Below are 18,492 nucleotides of genomic sequence, written 5' to 3'. Positions count from 1 at the left end.
GTACAAGATATTGTTTATTTTCTCTTAATCAGTTTTCTATTAATCAATAACCAGTGCATGATATTATACCAGATGCAGATAATACAGGCCTTGTTAAACCAAATCACAAAGGTATGCATGTTGGAAATTATGCCCATATCTTTAGCATCTGTCTTTATAGAAGTATAGATTGCATGCAAGTATTATCTAATCTACTATTAAATGTTTTTGGTCGGTGCTATTGGGAGCCCTGAACAGCTGTCTTTCCAACTTTATTCAGCAATACAAATATCCACCAGGCAATTCTGTTCAAGTTGTAGCTGATTATTGGATTCCATAATTTTCTATACTTGTTTCTTTGCTACAGTCTGTACGCATGGCATGCCACACTGAAGACTAACCTACTTTTATGAAGCTACAAATTGTTGCTTGTGTGAAGGTGGCCATACGGGGGCAGCTGCTGATTTGCCCCTTCAGACCGATTTGGAAGGTTATCAGGCTACCTTAGCCAACCAATATTAGGATGAAAATCAGCTAGATGTCGGACTTTTTTTGTTTTTACAGACAGATTGAGTGTATATTATAATGTATGGCAAGTCAGACAAATCAAAGAAAACAGACAAGAGTTAAAGCAAAGATGAGTGAGCAGCTCTTGGGTATTAGCCTCCAAACTAATCAGGGCCGGATTTACAAATTTGCCGCCCCGAGGCCGCCCCCACCCCCCTAGTGCGCGTGCGTGAACGGCGGGGGTGGGGTGCAGGCGCAAACAGCGCGGGCGGGGGGGGAGCGAGCGTGCATGCGCCAATAGGGATAGGAAATAAAGGAGGGATATGTATGTTTAAGGGATTCTGTCACGGGAAAACATCTTTTTGTCAAAATCAGAGAAAATCTGATTTTTTTATATTTAATTTGGAAATTTGTCATGGGGCTAGACATGTTGTCAATTTCCCAGGTGCCCTCAACCAAGTGACTTGTGCTCTGATAAACATCAATCTCTCTTTACTACTGCGCTGCAAGTTGGAGTGATATCACCTTCCCCCCAGTAGCCTATCAGCAGAACAATGGGAAGGTTGCAATATAGCAGATCCCTGACACCTGTATTGCTTAAAATGCTACCATGTCCAACATTGTGGTAGATATGAGATTAGCACTCAAGAGTAAAAGTCCAAGTCATGACTCCTCCAGTATCCCATCCCATTCCATTACATAGGATATTAATGATGACTCCTTTATTGGTAAATCATTTGGAGCAAGCTGTTTAAAAAATGTAATGAAAGGTACATTGTTTAAAAATTAATGAAAAAAAATGTCACATGAAGGTTGAGGGCTTTCTTACCAAGTCTTAGTCTGTCCCGAGGAAACTCCCACTTAGTGGAGTCATAAGGAAGATATTCACATTGTTCTTCTAGGGGAACTTCACCAGGGTCCATGATAATGGAGAGATAGCCAGTCTTTATGTCACTGTGATTGGGCTGAAAATACAAGGAAAGTAATGTTATACTAGAAAGTATACAGAAAGTAACCATTTGAGACATAACATTCTAATAAGCACCAATAAAAATACTTCTTAAACATGGAATAAGCCATAAATGTGTGGAAATAAGCTACTGAAGGTTGCACATAACATAATTACCTATTACTTATTAATAAATAATCAAAGTTAAACATATCATGTGCCAAGCCTGAGACTAAGCCTAGGCTTTAGTGTCAGCTCATCTGCAAACTGAGTCTTCTATACCAGGGCTATCTCTCACACACCTGACCTACACCATCACATCCCCCATACAGCTAGCCCCTAGGCATTTCTGGACTGAGATTCAAAACAGACTTTTTAAGTTCACAAAGCCTGGTCTGTGGCGGTTTACAGCAGCCCTTCTGGCATTTGCCATGGTTTCCATGTTGCCACATTCTACTATATCACAATATTAACAGGAGGATGGGAAGTTGCTTGCTAGGTCCTGTCCAGTTACTTGTCCAGAGTTTTTTTCCTATAAACAGCTCTTATACACCTCCTGACAAACTTTAATCCCTACACATCCTTATTCATCCGTAAGTCACGAACCTGCTAACTCACCCATATGGGCTTGTTTATCAGGGCTCTTATGAATGTGTACACATATTTATGTTTAAAAGCCAGACTTTAGATGATTAAGATTACATGCCTTATTTATGATAAAATATAATGTTTGCTTTTTCTGAAAACTGTATAAATAACAGTTTAGAAGAAATATCAATTTCAAAGCAATATTTTCAAGATTTGAGATTTTTTAAATTGAAATATGTCCTTTTGTGTCAAAAATTAAACTATAGTCTGACTAAATATCCATTGGTGCTACATAAGGGTAGATATTTTTAAACTTTAGGTTTAATGTTACTAATATCAAAATTACAGACATAAACACATTGTTTAACAATTCATTCTGGCGGCCCAGACAGTTTAAGGATCACGAGGATTAGGGTTTAATCCAGCTAAATCTGATTTATATCAAGGACTGTTTCAGTTTAAGCCTTACTATAACAAGCAGCTAAACTGAAACTGAGACAGAGAAGATGATGATAAAGAAGCAGCAGAGAAATTGTATTACTGTGTAAGTGTACAGAAATTGAATAAGGACAGCAACTGATTCTATAAGTTACTTACCCTCCTGATGTTACAGAAAATCAGAATAAGCAGAATCCAAAAGAATACTGCAATGACCCCAGTGCCTATGAGAATGACAATCTCAACATTTGTCTTGTCATCTATACCTAAAATAAAATATGAGAAAAGACCATGATAATAATGCCAAAGACAAATAAACACAAAAATCTCTAGTAATTATTAATAATAAAATAATAATTATTTGCCCAATGTAGACCTATTTTTTACTGAAAAATTATAGGAAAATTAAGCATGAATTCTAATTATAAGTAGAGTATTTGACTCAATCTGTTTATACAGAATAACATTTTCTATATCACCCTAAAAACAATGGGCCCGATTCACTAAAGTCCGAAATAAGGAGTGCTATTTATAGCATGCGTTAAAAATCTTATCACTTCTTATTTTTCGCTCGATTCACTAAAAGGACACTTGTCATAATTAAGAAGCGATGTTCTTGGCGTTATTTATCTTGCGACGACATATTTTCAAGCAACGTGCTGCGTAATATGTTGTGCGCTGCGTAATATATTGCTTGAAAATATGTCGTCGCAAGATAAATAACGCCAAGAACATCGCTTCTTAATTATGACAAGTGTCCTTTTAGTGAATCGAGCGAAAAATAAGAAGTGATAAGATTTTTAACGCATGCTATAAATAGCACTCCTTATTTCGGACTTTAGTGAATCGGGCCCAATATGTTCTGTGGAGTAACATAGCAGCAACCCTGCTAAAAAATATCCAGGCCAGTGTTTTTGTCAAGAAAAAGAAATGCCCGGGGTTAATAGGTTAGCAATTAGTCAGTGGGGGGTACCTAACCAATTGCTATCACCCACTTCCCATTTGTACCTTCCACAGATACGCTGGCAGAAGAGTTTACACAGCCCTTTCCATTGCAAGCTTTGCAAAGATACATCCCAGCATCCTCTTCTCTAACTCTCTGAATGCTTAATGTCTGATTCATCTCTCCAAGGACAATTCCTGGAAAAATAAATAGAATTTTCATTAATTTATGATTATTTATAATAGTTTTTGATTTGTTTACATGTAAGAGTTATGTAATAGTTCAATATTTTATTTTTGATTAAGGTAAAATGACATTTTTATACACTTCTGTAACTATAAATCACATGGGAATGAGAGTTTAACTCATGCTTATGAGGCAGTGAATTCTAAGACCTGCAGAGTATGTAAGTAATTTGTGACATCCAACTGGACCTCAAAATGCAACAAGCAATAATAGTACTGTTGCTGGACCAGAACCCTATTATCAGGTAATAAATCATTATAGTAACTGCAATTTAGCATATCATGACTGAATTCATAAAGGTGCCATAACCCCTTCTCTACACTGCAATCAAACTACAGAAGAGCTAGAAAAAAAAAATGTAATAACTTTGAAATTTCTGTCCAGCTATGGATTCGCTGTGAATTTCTGCACTTCTGCCACTGGCAAATATTTCTGCAAAACCGCTAAAAATTTCACAGCAAAATTTTTTGCTGAAAAATAAATTGCACTAAAACGCATATAGAACTCGCCCATAAACTCCAATGTATTTTGCACTGAAAAAGTCACTGTGAAAAAGCCCACTGTGTTTAACAAGATGCAACTTGGTGGACCCTCTTGCAAGCATTGGGCTGCTATATTGCTAGTTATATACAACTTAAACACTGTAATTACACAGGTACAAATCGCACACACATGCAAACATACATGTGTACTTATTTTCATAATGTAAGATAAAGGTCAGCTAACTTACTGATAGCATGTGGTGAAAAATCTGTGACTTTAGGGGCTAGAGATATTTACAAAAGCTCTGATAATACTCCAGTCTCATTTGTCATGTGAAGGTAGAAGTTGCAGTTCAGAAAGAGCAGAGAATAGTGGCCATTTCAGTTCATAAACTGGAAAAAAGCAACTAGCGGCCTTACTGCTGTTGTTAACTTCAACTTTTAGCATGACAAATGAAATCCTGTTGGAGAACAGTGGATGTTGTCAATCAGAAACGGATGGAATTTCCTTCCAAAGTGGTGCGAATCAGAAAGGGGGAGGGAGAGCTATCTGTAAATACTAACTTTTATGTGAGGCTTTTGTTCCCCTTTAACAAACAGTGCTGTGTTAAATAAGTAAAGGTGGCCATACACAAGCCGACTTTTTACTTTAAAACGACTACAGAACGATACGATAATATGGTTTACTTATCGTATAGCTGATGGTGTACTAACGATCGTCGGGCCACTTATTGGAAATGTGAACGCTACATATTACATAACCTTTAATAAAACATGTTTTTTGGATAGTGCAGCAAGTTGCAACCATTTCCAAAATGCTGGCAAAGTTCCCAAAACTACTGGTAGATAGGGTATGGCACACACAGGGGCATGGGGCAGGCAGGAGTATGGCACACACAGAGCTTAGGGCACCGCCTCGTATGTAGACGTATGATCTTTCTGTATTTTCCGTCATGACATCTTTTCAAATAATTGTTGTCCGTGGATGGCATATTGTATGGCAAACCGATCGTCAAATGATTGTGTACTGATTAGATTGTTCATCGCAGAACAAGTGAAATCAGCTTGTGTATGGCCACCTTAATAGAGTTAGTAATCCAATTAAAGCTAAACACTTATCACATCCTCATCTTGCATGCTCTTGGCTACACTGGTCTCTGCACCACCATGTTTAGTCAAAAGCCCTTGGATCTTTACACATGCCTGGTTTAAAAAGCTAAGGCATTAACTTTTTTGTGAAATTAAGACAATAATTTTTTTTATGGTGATTCAGGAGCCGGAGCACATTTAAAACAGGCATAACTGCAAGAAATTGTAAAATGTATTTATGTATTTTTTTTTTCAATTAACTGCAAGTTTACACTACTTTTTCTAAGAAGGAAATGATAACAATAGAAAGAACCTTGTGTTCTTTCTTAATTTTATTTCCTCAGATATGTTAGAAAAAATATAGAAACCATTTAAATCCATATTTTAGCCCAATTCAAATTCACTTTTAAATGTAGCGACCACATGGTCTCACATGACATATCAGAGAGGTTATAATAAAATGATGATATCATGAAAAAATATTTTGGTCCTTGGCAGAGAGGGGACATGTGTAGGTTTGTGTTGGACAGCCCTAGTATACCTAATGGATAATAAGTTTGTGGGAAAGCAGTCATTTTTGACATGTGTAATACAAGGAATTGCATACATTCTTACACAGACTGGCCCATACCTGAGACCTCTTCAACTAACTTATTATCCTTGTACCACATAATACTCGGACTAGGGGTTCCATCGGCCTGACATCGCATCAACATGGAATCACTAACATTCACCATCTTATCACTTAGATCCTGAAGGAGATATGGAGCTTCCTGTGCTGGAGAGAAAACGCAGAAGGATTATAGAAGGATCTGGAGGTGAAACTTCAAAACTTGGTCACCATAGGCAGCTGTTATTGCCCATAGCAAGGAAATGCAATTTCACTGTTCACTATGCCACTATGACTGTGGCATTTAAAAGGATGCTGAAGAATATTAAATGCAGTCACATGGTTGCAGGTCACTGGGTTTTTTTTGGCATGGAACAGAGCATCCTTTTGAGCAAGGACAAAGAAAACTAATATTTTAGATTTTTTAGAATAGGTAATGGCATAAATGGTTAAATGGCATGTAAACCTTTGACAGTAACAAGTTAAGCTAACTTTGGCTTACTCAAGTCCTGCCTGTACTGCTTACTCCAACACTTTAAAAAAATTTGGCCTGTAATTTAGTAACATCAGACATTTTTAAAGTAATATTGTTTTATAAACAAATAGATTATTGAAGGCAAGATTATCCTCCAGTGCTAATTCAGCTTGCTCTGTGTATACTTGGTTCCCTCTAATTTGCGTCACTTAGGGGCATATTTATTATGCTTGTAAAAAACGGCGAGAAAATTCGGCACACATCGGCAGGCTTCGCCGTGTAAAAATGGCGTAAAATCGGCGTAATTTTTTTACGCGTTTTTTCTTCCACCGGAACTTATGAAAATAACGGCGTAATATCCGGCGTTCAGATGGCGATCTTTTCCATTTATTTTACACAGCTTTTTACTCCGTTTTTTCTGCGAATTAGTTTTACACAGCATAATAAATACGCCCCTTAGTCAGGTATAACAGCGAAGGCTTGGAGGAGGGGCGGCATCATGAACCTGCTCAGCTCCTGGAGGAGGCCCTTAGGTTACTTCAAGTGGGGAGTGTGGGGGGGCTAGCGTTGGGGATTGAAGTGGGCTACACTTAGCAGCAGGTTGGGCATCGCAAGCCTCCATTTTTTCTGGAAGAAAAAGAAAAGTTGCAGACCAGTGAAAATGACATTGTTCCATTTATTTTCAATAAGGCTGAAAACCTTTTTTTTTTTTCTTTTCAGTTTTCAGGTTCAAGTTCAGCCAAAGAGTAGCCGGTACAATAAGCTTGGTATAGTATGGTGCAACAGCTCATTCTTTTGGGTCACTGTTAAGATTACAGTAATATAATTACAAAGCAGGTATAGTGTTTAACATTAATTGAACAACTTCTGACTAAAACAGTGTGAGTATTTGGAATGGAGCATATGGAGTTCCTTGCAAGGTGTGTCAAGTTTGACAAGTGTTCTGGGGTTTGTATAATCAACTTTTTATCAAGTGTTCTGGGGTTTGTGTACTCAATTTTTAATAGGTTGCTCTACTTATGTGGAGGTCCCATCTGGACCACACTCTCTCCCACTGTGGGCAGTGGCCCCTAATATTAGCAGTCATGTATTCCATTTCATATCTTTTATTCTGGATAATGTATCGGTGAGTGGGTTTTTCCAATGGGAAGTTATGGATAACCAGGCCGTTGTCAAGATGTAGTTGTAAGTTTTTGTTCCGCTGTTGTGTTATCTAAAATTGGTTTGCCCACCAGGGTTAAATATATATCTAAATGGACTTCCGTGAGTAAAACTGAGGATAGAAGACCCTCAACTTCCTTCCAAAATTGCCACAATATATGCTGGAGGGTGCCCCTATGGTTGCATTTTCTCCAGCACAGTGGGGATGTGGTCGGGAACATATCTTGTCATTTTGTGGGGTTATTATACCAGAAGAGCGTGGTTTTGTATATGCTTTCTTTTTGGCAAACACATGCTGCAGTCTTCTGTGCATTTTCCCAAATTTTCTTTCTAGTTCTCTATGTTGGGGGTGGTTGCGGTGGTATCTTCCCATTTTAACATATAGGGATTCTTGGGAAGACTGAAAATCTATTTTTAATAAACTGTTAAAATAAATAAGATTGCTTGACACAATTTTCTTTGATGTCTATAGAAACTAGAGGGATTTTACTTGCTTATTTTTTCTGGAAACTTTTTTTTTAAACAAGTTTTTAGAAAATGCTTGCAAGTGTTGCTGTGTTTTTTCTCAAATCGATAAGAAATGCCAACTCGATTTTTGATAAATTTTGCCCCTATGTGGGGGTCATCTACTATGGAAATCTGTGGAGCTGGAGGATTTTATGGGATGTTTATATCTTTAAGTTTGGGCTACTTAATTCGGAACACCGAAGGTGCATTGGGAGAATTTGTTAAAAGTTATGTCTCCTTTAAAAGCCATGCAAAAATGAGCATAAATAAGAATATAGGATACTACCATCATCAACTAAGTCAGAAAAGGGTTCTGCTTGAAGCACTCCAACTAAAAATGATGTGCTTATAATACTCACCCAGTACAGATATATATTTCTTGTGGCAGTGTTTCTCCCGGGTCTTGCGATTCTGTACTTCACAAACATAATCACCCTCCTCTTCTAGGGAAATATTTGGTATGTTGAGAACAAGGGCAGCACTATTTGAGCCAGACTGGTGTTGCAGTTGCCCTTCCATGCGAGCTGCATATTGGTGCACATTTTTGCAGTCTAGTACAAGTGGGTTACCCTCAGCATCATGCAGGGTTAGGAGGTTCAGGCGATACCACTGAAGGTTTTCATAGGTGTAGTTATCTGCATGGCAACTTAGGCTGACATTCTGTCCTTCAATTGGCTCTTCTGAAGGCTGTGGTTCAATGCGGAAGCCATCGGGTATTGCTATGGAGAAAAGGTAATACGATTTCTAACATATTTTTAGAAAAGGGGAAAAGCACACATGGCTCATTCACCAGGTCCTCATTCACTACTCCAACATATATTTATTCATAAGCAATACAAAAAGGGTAGTTTATGTCTGATACTGCAGTTGCAGACTCCCAAATGTCCTGCCATCAGTTGAATAGGTACTTGCGCAAGGTATTTGCATGAAAGGGTGTGCTTTGCACTTCTGTATAGTTCCACTCAGTTCTGATAAGCCATTCCTATGTGAGTCACATAACATTAGTCAAATAACGTCATCCAAACGCTGAGTAATTACTAAAACCTTTGAATGGATACATTGAAAAACCCAAACCTTTAAAGATTTATATTATTGGTTGTCTTGATTTATATTATTGGTTGTTATAAGACACTAACATGAAACACCATGCAATGCCATTCCACACACAACATGGTTGGGGGAGAAGAGAGATGGAGGTGCATTACTTACTGTAGCCATGAGGGAGAGTCATGACATAAATAGTTACTGCCTAATGAGAAGTAAATATGTAAGAAGGTGAAATGTAATTTGTTTCTGTATTTATATAGTTAAAGCTCTATTGGGTTTTTCCTCTAGATCGCACCAACCACCAGGGTTGGCCTCTAGGGGAGTTCCCTTCAGGAGCCTTTTTAAAGAGGTGTACCAGCAGAGCATTTCTTTGGCCTATTACCACCTACAGTCATATTAAGCCAGGCCAGGAGGGAGCAGTGCCTTGTCAGGATTGCTAGACAGGGGAGCTGAATGTTAAGAGCTTACTCGAGGAGTGAGAGTTAGGGTAGGAAGCAAGAAAAGCCTGAGTCCTAATGAGGAGTAAAAGTTTGTGGTAGAGTGGCAAGTGTGTGCCTGGTATCAGTCTGATAGGTATAGGAGAGCCTACAAACAACAAGAAGAAAGGGGGTGGAGGTTTAGATAGAGAGGAGAACCCCATGGAATGGCTAATAACACTCTGCCTGTGCATTTCTACATGACAGGGGGCCTGAAGGCTTCAAGAGAGCAACGCTGTGTGTGAGAAAAAGAAAGAGAGAGAGTCTGTCTAGTTGAGACAATATTGTAACTTTTGTATTGCTGGTCAATTGGCTCCGGCCTGCCCCTGTACTGTAGAGAGTCTACAATAACACCTGCTGTGGTTCAACACAAGATTTGTGTCATGACTACCTCTCACAATAAAGGCCTATGTTGGCATCCGGTTGACAACATAAAAAAGCCCAGAGTATCAACTTTATAAATACCTGCACTTGGTGTGTATGTTTTCCATAACTACTCCTCCATCTCAGCAACTCCGCAAAGACTACATGCACTTTTATTTTAAGGACTGAGCACATTGTACCAACTAAACTATAGTTCTCACAAATGCAATACTTAAAAATTGCAGATGGAAGGTACAAGGGATAAATAGCTAAGTAATATTTCCCATTCCAATTCTCTCTTTAGGGCCATAGGGCACTGCATAAGTTGCTGCGACTAATTGCGCCGGGTTTTTAAAAAGTTGCAGCAACTAATCACCATGTGTGTCTTCGCCCTAAGATATATGGACTCCATTGTGCCCAGTTTATAAGTGCAAAAGTTGTTCTCAACTGAGCAAACCTTACATTCCTGGTAATTATTTGAAATTTTCATGTGATGTATATATATTTTATGACATATAATAAACAGTGACTTATATACATTTTGGTTTGCTTTTATACTAATATATGCTGGAGTGGTAATGTTAACCTGGCGAGAAAGCCCACTAACTAAAGAAAACTTGAGACTAACAATACTAAAGGATATAAATATCTTTATTTACTGGTATGTACCCAGTTGCACCTGTTAGGATTGCACTGTATCTAGGGTATCTCGTAAGTTCTCACCTACACTTTTGACCCAGTGCTGTCAACAGAAACAGAAACCCATCAAACAAGGCCTAGGATTTTTAAACCTGCCCAATTTTCAGTCACATTTTGATCAGAATGAGAATCTGTTTTTTCTGTAGATTCTATTACACACCACAATGTATCATAGAGATTTGTTGCTAAAGGATGTGCCCCCAACAGACACAGAAAGGCACATTGCCATTAAAGTTGTATAAATGTCACTTACTTGTAACATAAAAGTAAATCAGACGCTCATCTCGCCCAGCTTTGTTGAAAGCAGAACATTTGTACATGATGGAGAGGTTGGCTTGTTGGATCACTAGCTTGCTAACTGTCTGCAAAAGTTGACACAGGTCAAAAGATTAGTATATAATACAATATATAATACAAAAAGACTGTTATATGTATATACTTGTTAGGGGTAAGACAGATGGGGAGCTCTGTTGCCAGCATTTTGCAGGCACGGTCCGCACCAAAGGATTCTCTTGCATTTTGCACTTTTGCTTTAAGTATATCATTCTTCATAGTCTATAAAGATGAACATCTTTGCCTTTATGAATTTTGTGTGTAGCAGCTTCTGATTTTTAACAGAACAGGGAAGAAGGCGTTCCATGAAGGGGCAGGGCAGTGACATAAAAGTGGTAGGGAAGCAAAAAAGGGTGGTGCTTTAAAGGATAAGGAAAGGTAAAAACTAAGTAAGCTTTATCAGAAAGGTCTATGTAAATACACAAGCACTCACAGAAACACTGCACTGAGTTCTCTATCAAAAGAAACACAGGATTTCTTGTCTCCTTTTGTTTTAACACGTTCTTTTCAGAAAAAATCCACATTCCTGGGGCCAGAGTCTGTGCAGCTCTCTTCTCTTTCCCTTCTCCTGCTCCCCCCTCCCATAAGAATCCACTCCCCCTCCCATCACAATGTGTGATCTGAGCTACCAAACCCTAGAGCTACAACACGAAAGCTACGGGAGACCGAGCTAAAATGGCAGCTGCTACCTTAAGCATACAGAGGGAGCTTTTAGGGTTGTTTACTCAGGTATGATAAAGCTTTCTGCAGAATAAAGCTGGCAGTCTAGCTTGCACTAATGTGGTTAATCTATTGGCAGTAAAATGTAAAAATGTCTTTCCTTCTAATTTAAAATTGGAAACAGATTTTTCACAAAACAAAGGTTAAACTGGAAGAGGGAACTGGGGTTAGATCAGGGTGATAAAATTACAGGGAATTACAAATTTAACAGCAAGGACATTGCTGGTAAATTTGTAATACACACACTGGCATAGTTGGTACTATTTACACCGGTGAAATATAATCCAGGTGGCAACCCTAATTACAAATGTAAATCTCTACTGGCAATGACACACGGAGTAGGGTGATCAGATCACTTGAACATTTAGGGACACGTCTAATAAATACATGTTGCAGGGCTGCACTGCCCTTCTCCAAGGATTTTGTAGATGTGTCCCTGAATTCTCAAGTGATATGGTCACCCTAACATGGAACTATTTGTAGCCAGCTACTTGTTGCGGCTACAAAATACACAATACTGATAATTATCTCTGTGTGTTTTAGCAGGGACAAGGCTTAGTATTTTCTATGGCAGGGTATTTTGTGGTGTTCTGTAGCCATGACATGTAGCTGCTACAAATAGTTCCGTCTGACATAGCCCTAAAAGGATACCCATTTGCTGTTCAACTTCAGTTACCAACTTTTTTAAAAACATGAGGGATAACTAATAATACTTGAACTTCTAGTGCAAAAGTGGTTCTCCCTATTCCATTCTCTCTGTTTAACCATTTTATAGTTAACTGGTTTTCTTGAAAACTACTATAAACTCAAAAACAGCTTTGCATAAGCTATATAATACAATGGTGTAATTTGTTTTATGAAAAGATATTGCCACCAGAAAATGATTCATTTATGCCTATTACCAAAGCATTTGAGTTAGAAAATCATATTTTGTATGCTCAGCCTTCTACAAAGATATGCATATCAGAAAACAGGAAAACTCTAATTCCATTGGGCATTAGGTAGGAGTGGTCTGAAAACAGGAAGTGACTTGAGGAAACAGGAAGTTGGTGTTATGTGGTTCAGTCACTTGTTTTGTATCTCGCTAAACACTCACTTAGCAGGTGCTTAGTCATCGGGAACCTATTCTGCACCCGAATCAACAAGGGAAATGTGGAAAGGTCAATAGGATTTACAAATGTTTACATATGTCACAGTGTGTATAATAATATGACGAAAATAAAAGAGCTGTACATGGCTTTGTTTGGAGAGGAAATCAGCGTTGCTTCACAGAGTGTAACTTTCCTCACAGAAGGAAAACACTCGGTAACAGCAAAAGAAAGATCTAATTTTGGGAACATTCACTGGAAAAATTTTAAACAATGTCATTATGGCCTGAGAAAACATGTGATTAGTACACACATTGTACAAATATAAAGACCCAGAAAATGATTTGCACTAGCAATTGATGTCAAAGGGCTGATATATACAGTATCTTTACTTTATGATATTTTCCCTTTGTGTTTGTTTATTGTAATTTAAATTTTTAATTCTTATTGTATATATATATAATATCATTTCCTTCCACCCTATATGAAGGTATTACCTGGTTCTGCACTCACTCTCAGGCTGGCTGGTCACATAGACCACCTACTGCTCTGTAAGCACCTAACTAGCAGTCAGAAATGGGAGAGGCTGAAAATTATCTTTGGTCTGAAAATGACATTACTCAAAGCAGGGAAAATATAACCCTTGGGGCTATGGGGGAGGTTGAGGAAGCCATCTTGTGCAATTTCTTTATTCTCCTATTACTCCTGCTATTGGTAAGTTACTTTGCCGATGCCCGTTTTCTTTAGGAATTCATTTTGTCTTCCTAAATGAGCTGCCAGATCCAAACAGATTTTTAATTAGGTCTGGCAAATAATTGACTGGTTTGCCTGCCATCTTAAATTTTACAGTTGCCAGCAGAGGCATAATGATACTTAGCTGGACCCCCTGCAGAAAACTCGGCACTCAGCAACCTAACCTGCTTGCCCCCCCCCCACCAAGCCTGCCAGCTATGGATAGTTTGCAGCAAATTTTGATAGAGTATAATTGCTATAGAGGAAGCAGATCCTGCGGTCAAGGCCCCCCATATGCTAATAATAAATGAGCCCCCATGTAATAAAAGGCTCAAAGTTTGCCTAGGTGCAGTAACCCATAACAACCAAAAATGTTTTTAAACCAGAAAAGCTCAGGGTCGGACTGGGGGGGTGCAGGGCCCACCAATGGCCGCGGCCCTCACACACCTCCCCACAGGGCATCCCTCACCTGTCTGACCCCTTCCCTCAAGTATGCATAAACGAAACCTACCTGCAGCGTGTCGGGGGAGGGACTGGGGGGGTCTGGGCCCAGTCCGACCCTGCAAACACTTGTTTTAACGTTTATTTCATTACCCCATAAGTCTGTTTATAATCAGCAGCCCATCAATGGAATATTTAATGTTAGAATTCACTCAGAAGAACCGAGTAAATTATCCAATCATCTGTTTATTGTACTACATGTTTCGGATCCAACTGATCCTTCATCAGGTGCTTAGTGACAAAGGATCAGTTGGATCCAAAACATGTAGTGCAATATACAATAAACAGTGATTGGATAATTTACTTGGTTTTCTGTAAATCCTTACTTTAATCTGTGAAGTCTGGAGGATTAAAAAGTGCCTCAACTCTGTTGCAGAACCCTTTTACGTTTTGGGAAGACATCACCTAAGTTGTATTAGTACCTGGAATATGTAATGTTATATAGGAACATTATTTTTATTATTTAATTTTTTATTTATCTCTCCAGTTTAGAATGTGTATTGTTTAATGGTTGCTAGGACCAACTTTCCCTATTAAACAGGCAGTCAAAAGAGATAGAAAATAAACAATTCAAAATAAGAATAGAAATACGGTATGGAGATCATAAATTACAGAAAGACCCCAGGTCCAAAGCATTCTGGATAACAGGTTCCATATCTTTATATGTATATCTGAGTATTTTTTGTGATTACTATATCATAATTAACCTTTTGCTGCAAGGAAGCAACAATGCATTGTGAATTAAATGTAAGGATAAACGCTTTTCTACTTTCATTACGAGTGCACTTTTAACCCAGGAAAATTAGCCAATGGTTATTCCTTCCTACTATGATATTTTTTTGGGTACTTCCTTGATTGGAAAATAGATTGAGTGCAGACATTTATGTTGTACTGTAGATAATTGACTTCCCCAATAATTCACAATTGTTCCTGGCAGGATGACTTAAGGAAGTACAAAACAATCAGGGAATATCACCCAGAGGCTGCACAGATACCTTGTTCCGTCCTTCCACAAACTCGCTCCAAGTCTCAATGGTTTCAATGCTATTCACAGCTCCTTCTTGGGTCACCTCCTTCCAGTCCTTGCACTCGGGCATTCTGTCGCGCTGATGCCTACGGGAAGACCTTTGTCTGGTTCTGTAAGACAAGAATTACATCAATAATTGATAAAGCCAGAACACACCTAAAAATCTCTTTTATTACAGGGTAAAATCAGCAGCCAGAACTGCCCAGATATCTCTTGATGTTAAAAAAGCAAGATAACTGGTGCCTGTAGGCATAATTCTCATTGGAGCATATTTGTGCACTTGTAATGGAGTTTGGGCTGCTTACTTTAAACATGGGGAGTGCAGTAGAAGAGACTATAGCCCATTTTAGGAGTTTTGAGATGCCTCCTAGCATGCATAGAAAAAAAGAGATTGGCCCAGTCACAAGTAGCCTGAAATATTCCCCCAAGCTAAATTGCATATGTGAGTCCATCTGAGGAGCTGCAGGCGCTGCTGCCTCACAGTCACAATGGGCTTGGGGTGCTCAGCAGAGCTGCCCCTACTCCTGGGCAAACAGATGCCCAATGTTACTCTCCTGCCTTTGGGCCTGCAAGGGATACATGGGAGAAGGGGGAAAAACGCAAAATAGAAATGAATTAATTAATGAACATATGGAAAGCTGACAGTCAGAAAGATGAAAGTAATTTTTTGGACTTAAGAATCCAGTTTGTTGTCCTTGGATTTGATTAAGAGTTGAGTTTCCATTGTTATGATTGATAGGGATTTGGCACGGAGTCCCTGCACAGTTCTGACTATCTGTCTGGAAAATGGTATGTTTTTCCCTTCCATTTTTGTATCACTTACTGCAAAGGTCTGTGTTGGCATTAAATATCCCTATTACTATAATTCAAATTCGGCTTTGTTGCCAATGCTAATATTTAATTTATTCACTTCCAAGCCTTTTTCCAAGATTATTTTTTCCACTGCTGTAATTAGATCTGGCATTGTGGGCTAACATTGGGGCTCATTTACTATGGTGGTGCTTGCATACCAATATGACAGCTGAACGCTTTGGGTGGGGCCATGGTTATGTAGTTACATGAACAAAGTTTGCCAGGTCTAGCAGCCCACAACAACCAATCTGAATTTTTGTTCATTAATCTAAACACAATAGACCAAAAAAGCAAACTGATGACATTGTGAAAGCATACAGAGGAACCTGTACATAATACAGACCAAAAGCTGGAAGAAATATCTTTGTCGCTTTGGCACTTGAATTTAGCATACAGTTCAGTCATTCCTAATCTGGTGGGTACCGTGATTCACCCATAAGACTCCTTCATTGATTATATTCAGCCAGATAAACATGAGCAGCCAACATCATGACATACAAAAAGTTGATGGAAAAATGCATATGGTTTTACACACAGACGCATAGAAGCATTGAAAATGTACCTTTCCTGCAACTTGCTGTATGTTCAGTCATTTGTCTGCCCAGTGCTGAACCCACCATATAGTTGCTTGGAAATTATGAATCATTTTGTAACTGAGCCCCATAATGTTTAATCATTTTGGGGATGGTTTTCTTAAAGTGATTAGGTGTCAAACCCCCATATGTAATAAAAAGCACAAAGTTTGCCCAGGAGCAGTAACCCATAGCAACCAATAAGATTTTAAACAGGTGGCCAGTAAATGCTGTTTGCTGATTGGGTGCTATAGATTACTGTTCTTGGGCAAATTTAATGCCTTTTATTACATAACTCCCTTAAAGTTCAGTTTGACCTGTAACCAATTCGACTGCAAAAGTCATATGCCAAAATGACCATAAAAAGCAGAAATATGGTAATTCAGCCAAATGCTACTTAGGTCCCAGGCAGATGCAATATTCATATTTTTATATCTAAGTAACTGAAATCCATTACATTCTAATTAACAAATTGATTAGGCTGGTACAAGGCCCCTTATCACAATTTGGTTAAAAATTACCAACTGGATAAAATCCACCATATCTGTTACTGAAAGGAAAAAGACTGCAGACAAGTCATTGTGCGCTGTGATAATTTCTTGGAACTTACACACTGCGGCGACTATACATCTTGCATGGAGTCCAAGGCCTCCAGAGCCACTGAACTGATGTTGGAGCTGGAACGCCAAAAACTGTGCAAGTAAGCGTATGGCGACTACCTTGGGCATATATACTTGGTGACGAGGTCTCTTTTTCATGGATCTGTGGGGGGACTAAAACACATCCAAATTATTGTAGTGACAGCAGACACAATTTTATTCAGTATGTGACCATGGTGACACTGGAATCAGATGAAGGCCTAACTGTGGGGCTCATTTATAAACACTGACAAAATTTGCAACTGGGCAGTAACTCATGACAACCAATCATATATTTGCTTTCGTTGTTCAGCCTGCAGCTGGCTAAAAGAAGCCAATCACTGATTGGATGCTATACGTTACCCTGTGTTTAATTTATTGGTACCCTTCTATGATGGTACCTTACTGTGGGGGTAGGGGGTTCAACCAGTAAACCTGGTCATGTGTAAGTGCTATACCCTTTATTATTGAAATAAGCTATCATCTAACAAACATAACAGTCTGTCTTCTAGTTGTTTAGAACAGATTCCCCTCCCCCCATTTCCATGTATTATTACTCACAATATAATTTTAATTATAACGAGGTGTTGGTGTCATGTCATAAAAGTTTATCGTTGGCATTTTTCAAATGAGAAAAATAAAAAGAATGTAAAAAAGCTACTGACAATTACAGCCCCCAAACACTTTTCATTAATTTTGTAAATAATGAGAAATATATCTGCTTTTTTTTCTACATTTCTAATACATCAAATTTTCAGTTATGCTCATTGGCTGAAATAAGGTAATGATCAGAATAAAAAAGATGTTTTAAGGAGGGTTTTTAAATTATATGATATATTATATGATATTTCCTATTACTATATCATGAAACTAATTAGTTGTGCATTTATTGCGTTGAACAGGTAGATAGTTGTATCTTGCCTGTGTGGAACCACATATAAAGCCAGGATTGGAGCATTTCTATGCATAAGTAGGGCCATCTGCCCATTAGCTACTGTTGTTCTTACCCCTTACCATTTACCACCAGTCTCAGGTTGATTTGTTCTTCAAGGCCAGCCTGCTCATTACTCAGAACCAGTCTGTAAATGCCGCCATCTTGCTCTGTCACGTCCCTAATCTGCAGGGTTTGCTGGGACTGCCGATATTTGCTGTAAATGGCACTGACAGGTATCAGTTTCCCATCTTTATACCTGGATTAGGAACATGAAAACAAATAAAAGAAAATCAAACTTTGAAATTAGGGTTTCATTTAATAGAAATGAATCTTTATTTGTTTCATAGGTATGCCAGTTGCACAAAATGTATCTCTTTTTAAACAGTAAATTCTGACTTGTCTTCTTTACTGCAACTACATTCTGGGAGAAGAAACTATGGAATGATCAAGTTGCAGTCAGGATCAGAGAAGTCTGAGTTTGATTCTTGTAATTACTCAGGTCCTTGTCCCTCTAGGTTACTTGCCTAGTTGTTAAA

General features: G+C 38.4%; 1 protein-coding gene across 2 annotated transcripts in view; it reads right to left on the bottom strand.

The window, feature by feature from the left end:
- Positions 1-18,492, bottom strand: part of flt4 (fms related tyrosine kinase 4) — a 115,962-nt gene that overhangs the window by 15,466 nt on the left and 82,004 nt on the right. For both annotated transcript variants that reach the window (XM_012959739.2, XM_012959737.2), the window contains exons 9-17: positions 18,037-18,212; positions 16,995-17,157; positions 14,929-15,070; positions 10,813-10,921; positions 8,334-8,693; positions 5,853-5,999; positions 3,470-3,601; positions 2,621-2,727; positions 1,316-1,451 (exon numbers count right to left, since the gene is read on the bottom strand). In XM_012959739.2, the coding sequence (XP_012815193.1) occupies positions 1,316-1,451; positions 2,621-2,727; positions 3,470-3,601; positions 5,853-5,999; positions 8,334-8,693; positions 10,813-10,921; positions 14,929-15,070; positions 16,995-17,157; positions 18,037-18,212 (1,472 nt within the window). The remainder of the gene's footprint in view (positions 1-1,315; positions 1,452-2,620; positions 2,728-3,469; positions 3,602-5,852; positions 6,000-8,333; positions 8,694-10,812; positions 10,922-14,928; positions 15,071-16,994; positions 17,158-18,036; positions 18,213-18,492) is intronic.

This window comes from Xenopus tropicalis, chromosome 3 (genome assembly GCF_000004195.4).
Source record: "Xenopus tropicalis strain Nigerian chromosome 3, UCB_Xtro_10.0, whole genome shotgun sequence".
Classification (NCBI taxonomy): Eukaryota; Metazoa; Chordata; class Amphibia; order Anura; family Pipidae; genus Xenopus; species Xenopus tropicalis.
Note: the sequence above shows the minus strand (reverse complement) of the source record. Positions and strands in the feature narration are given on the sequence as shown.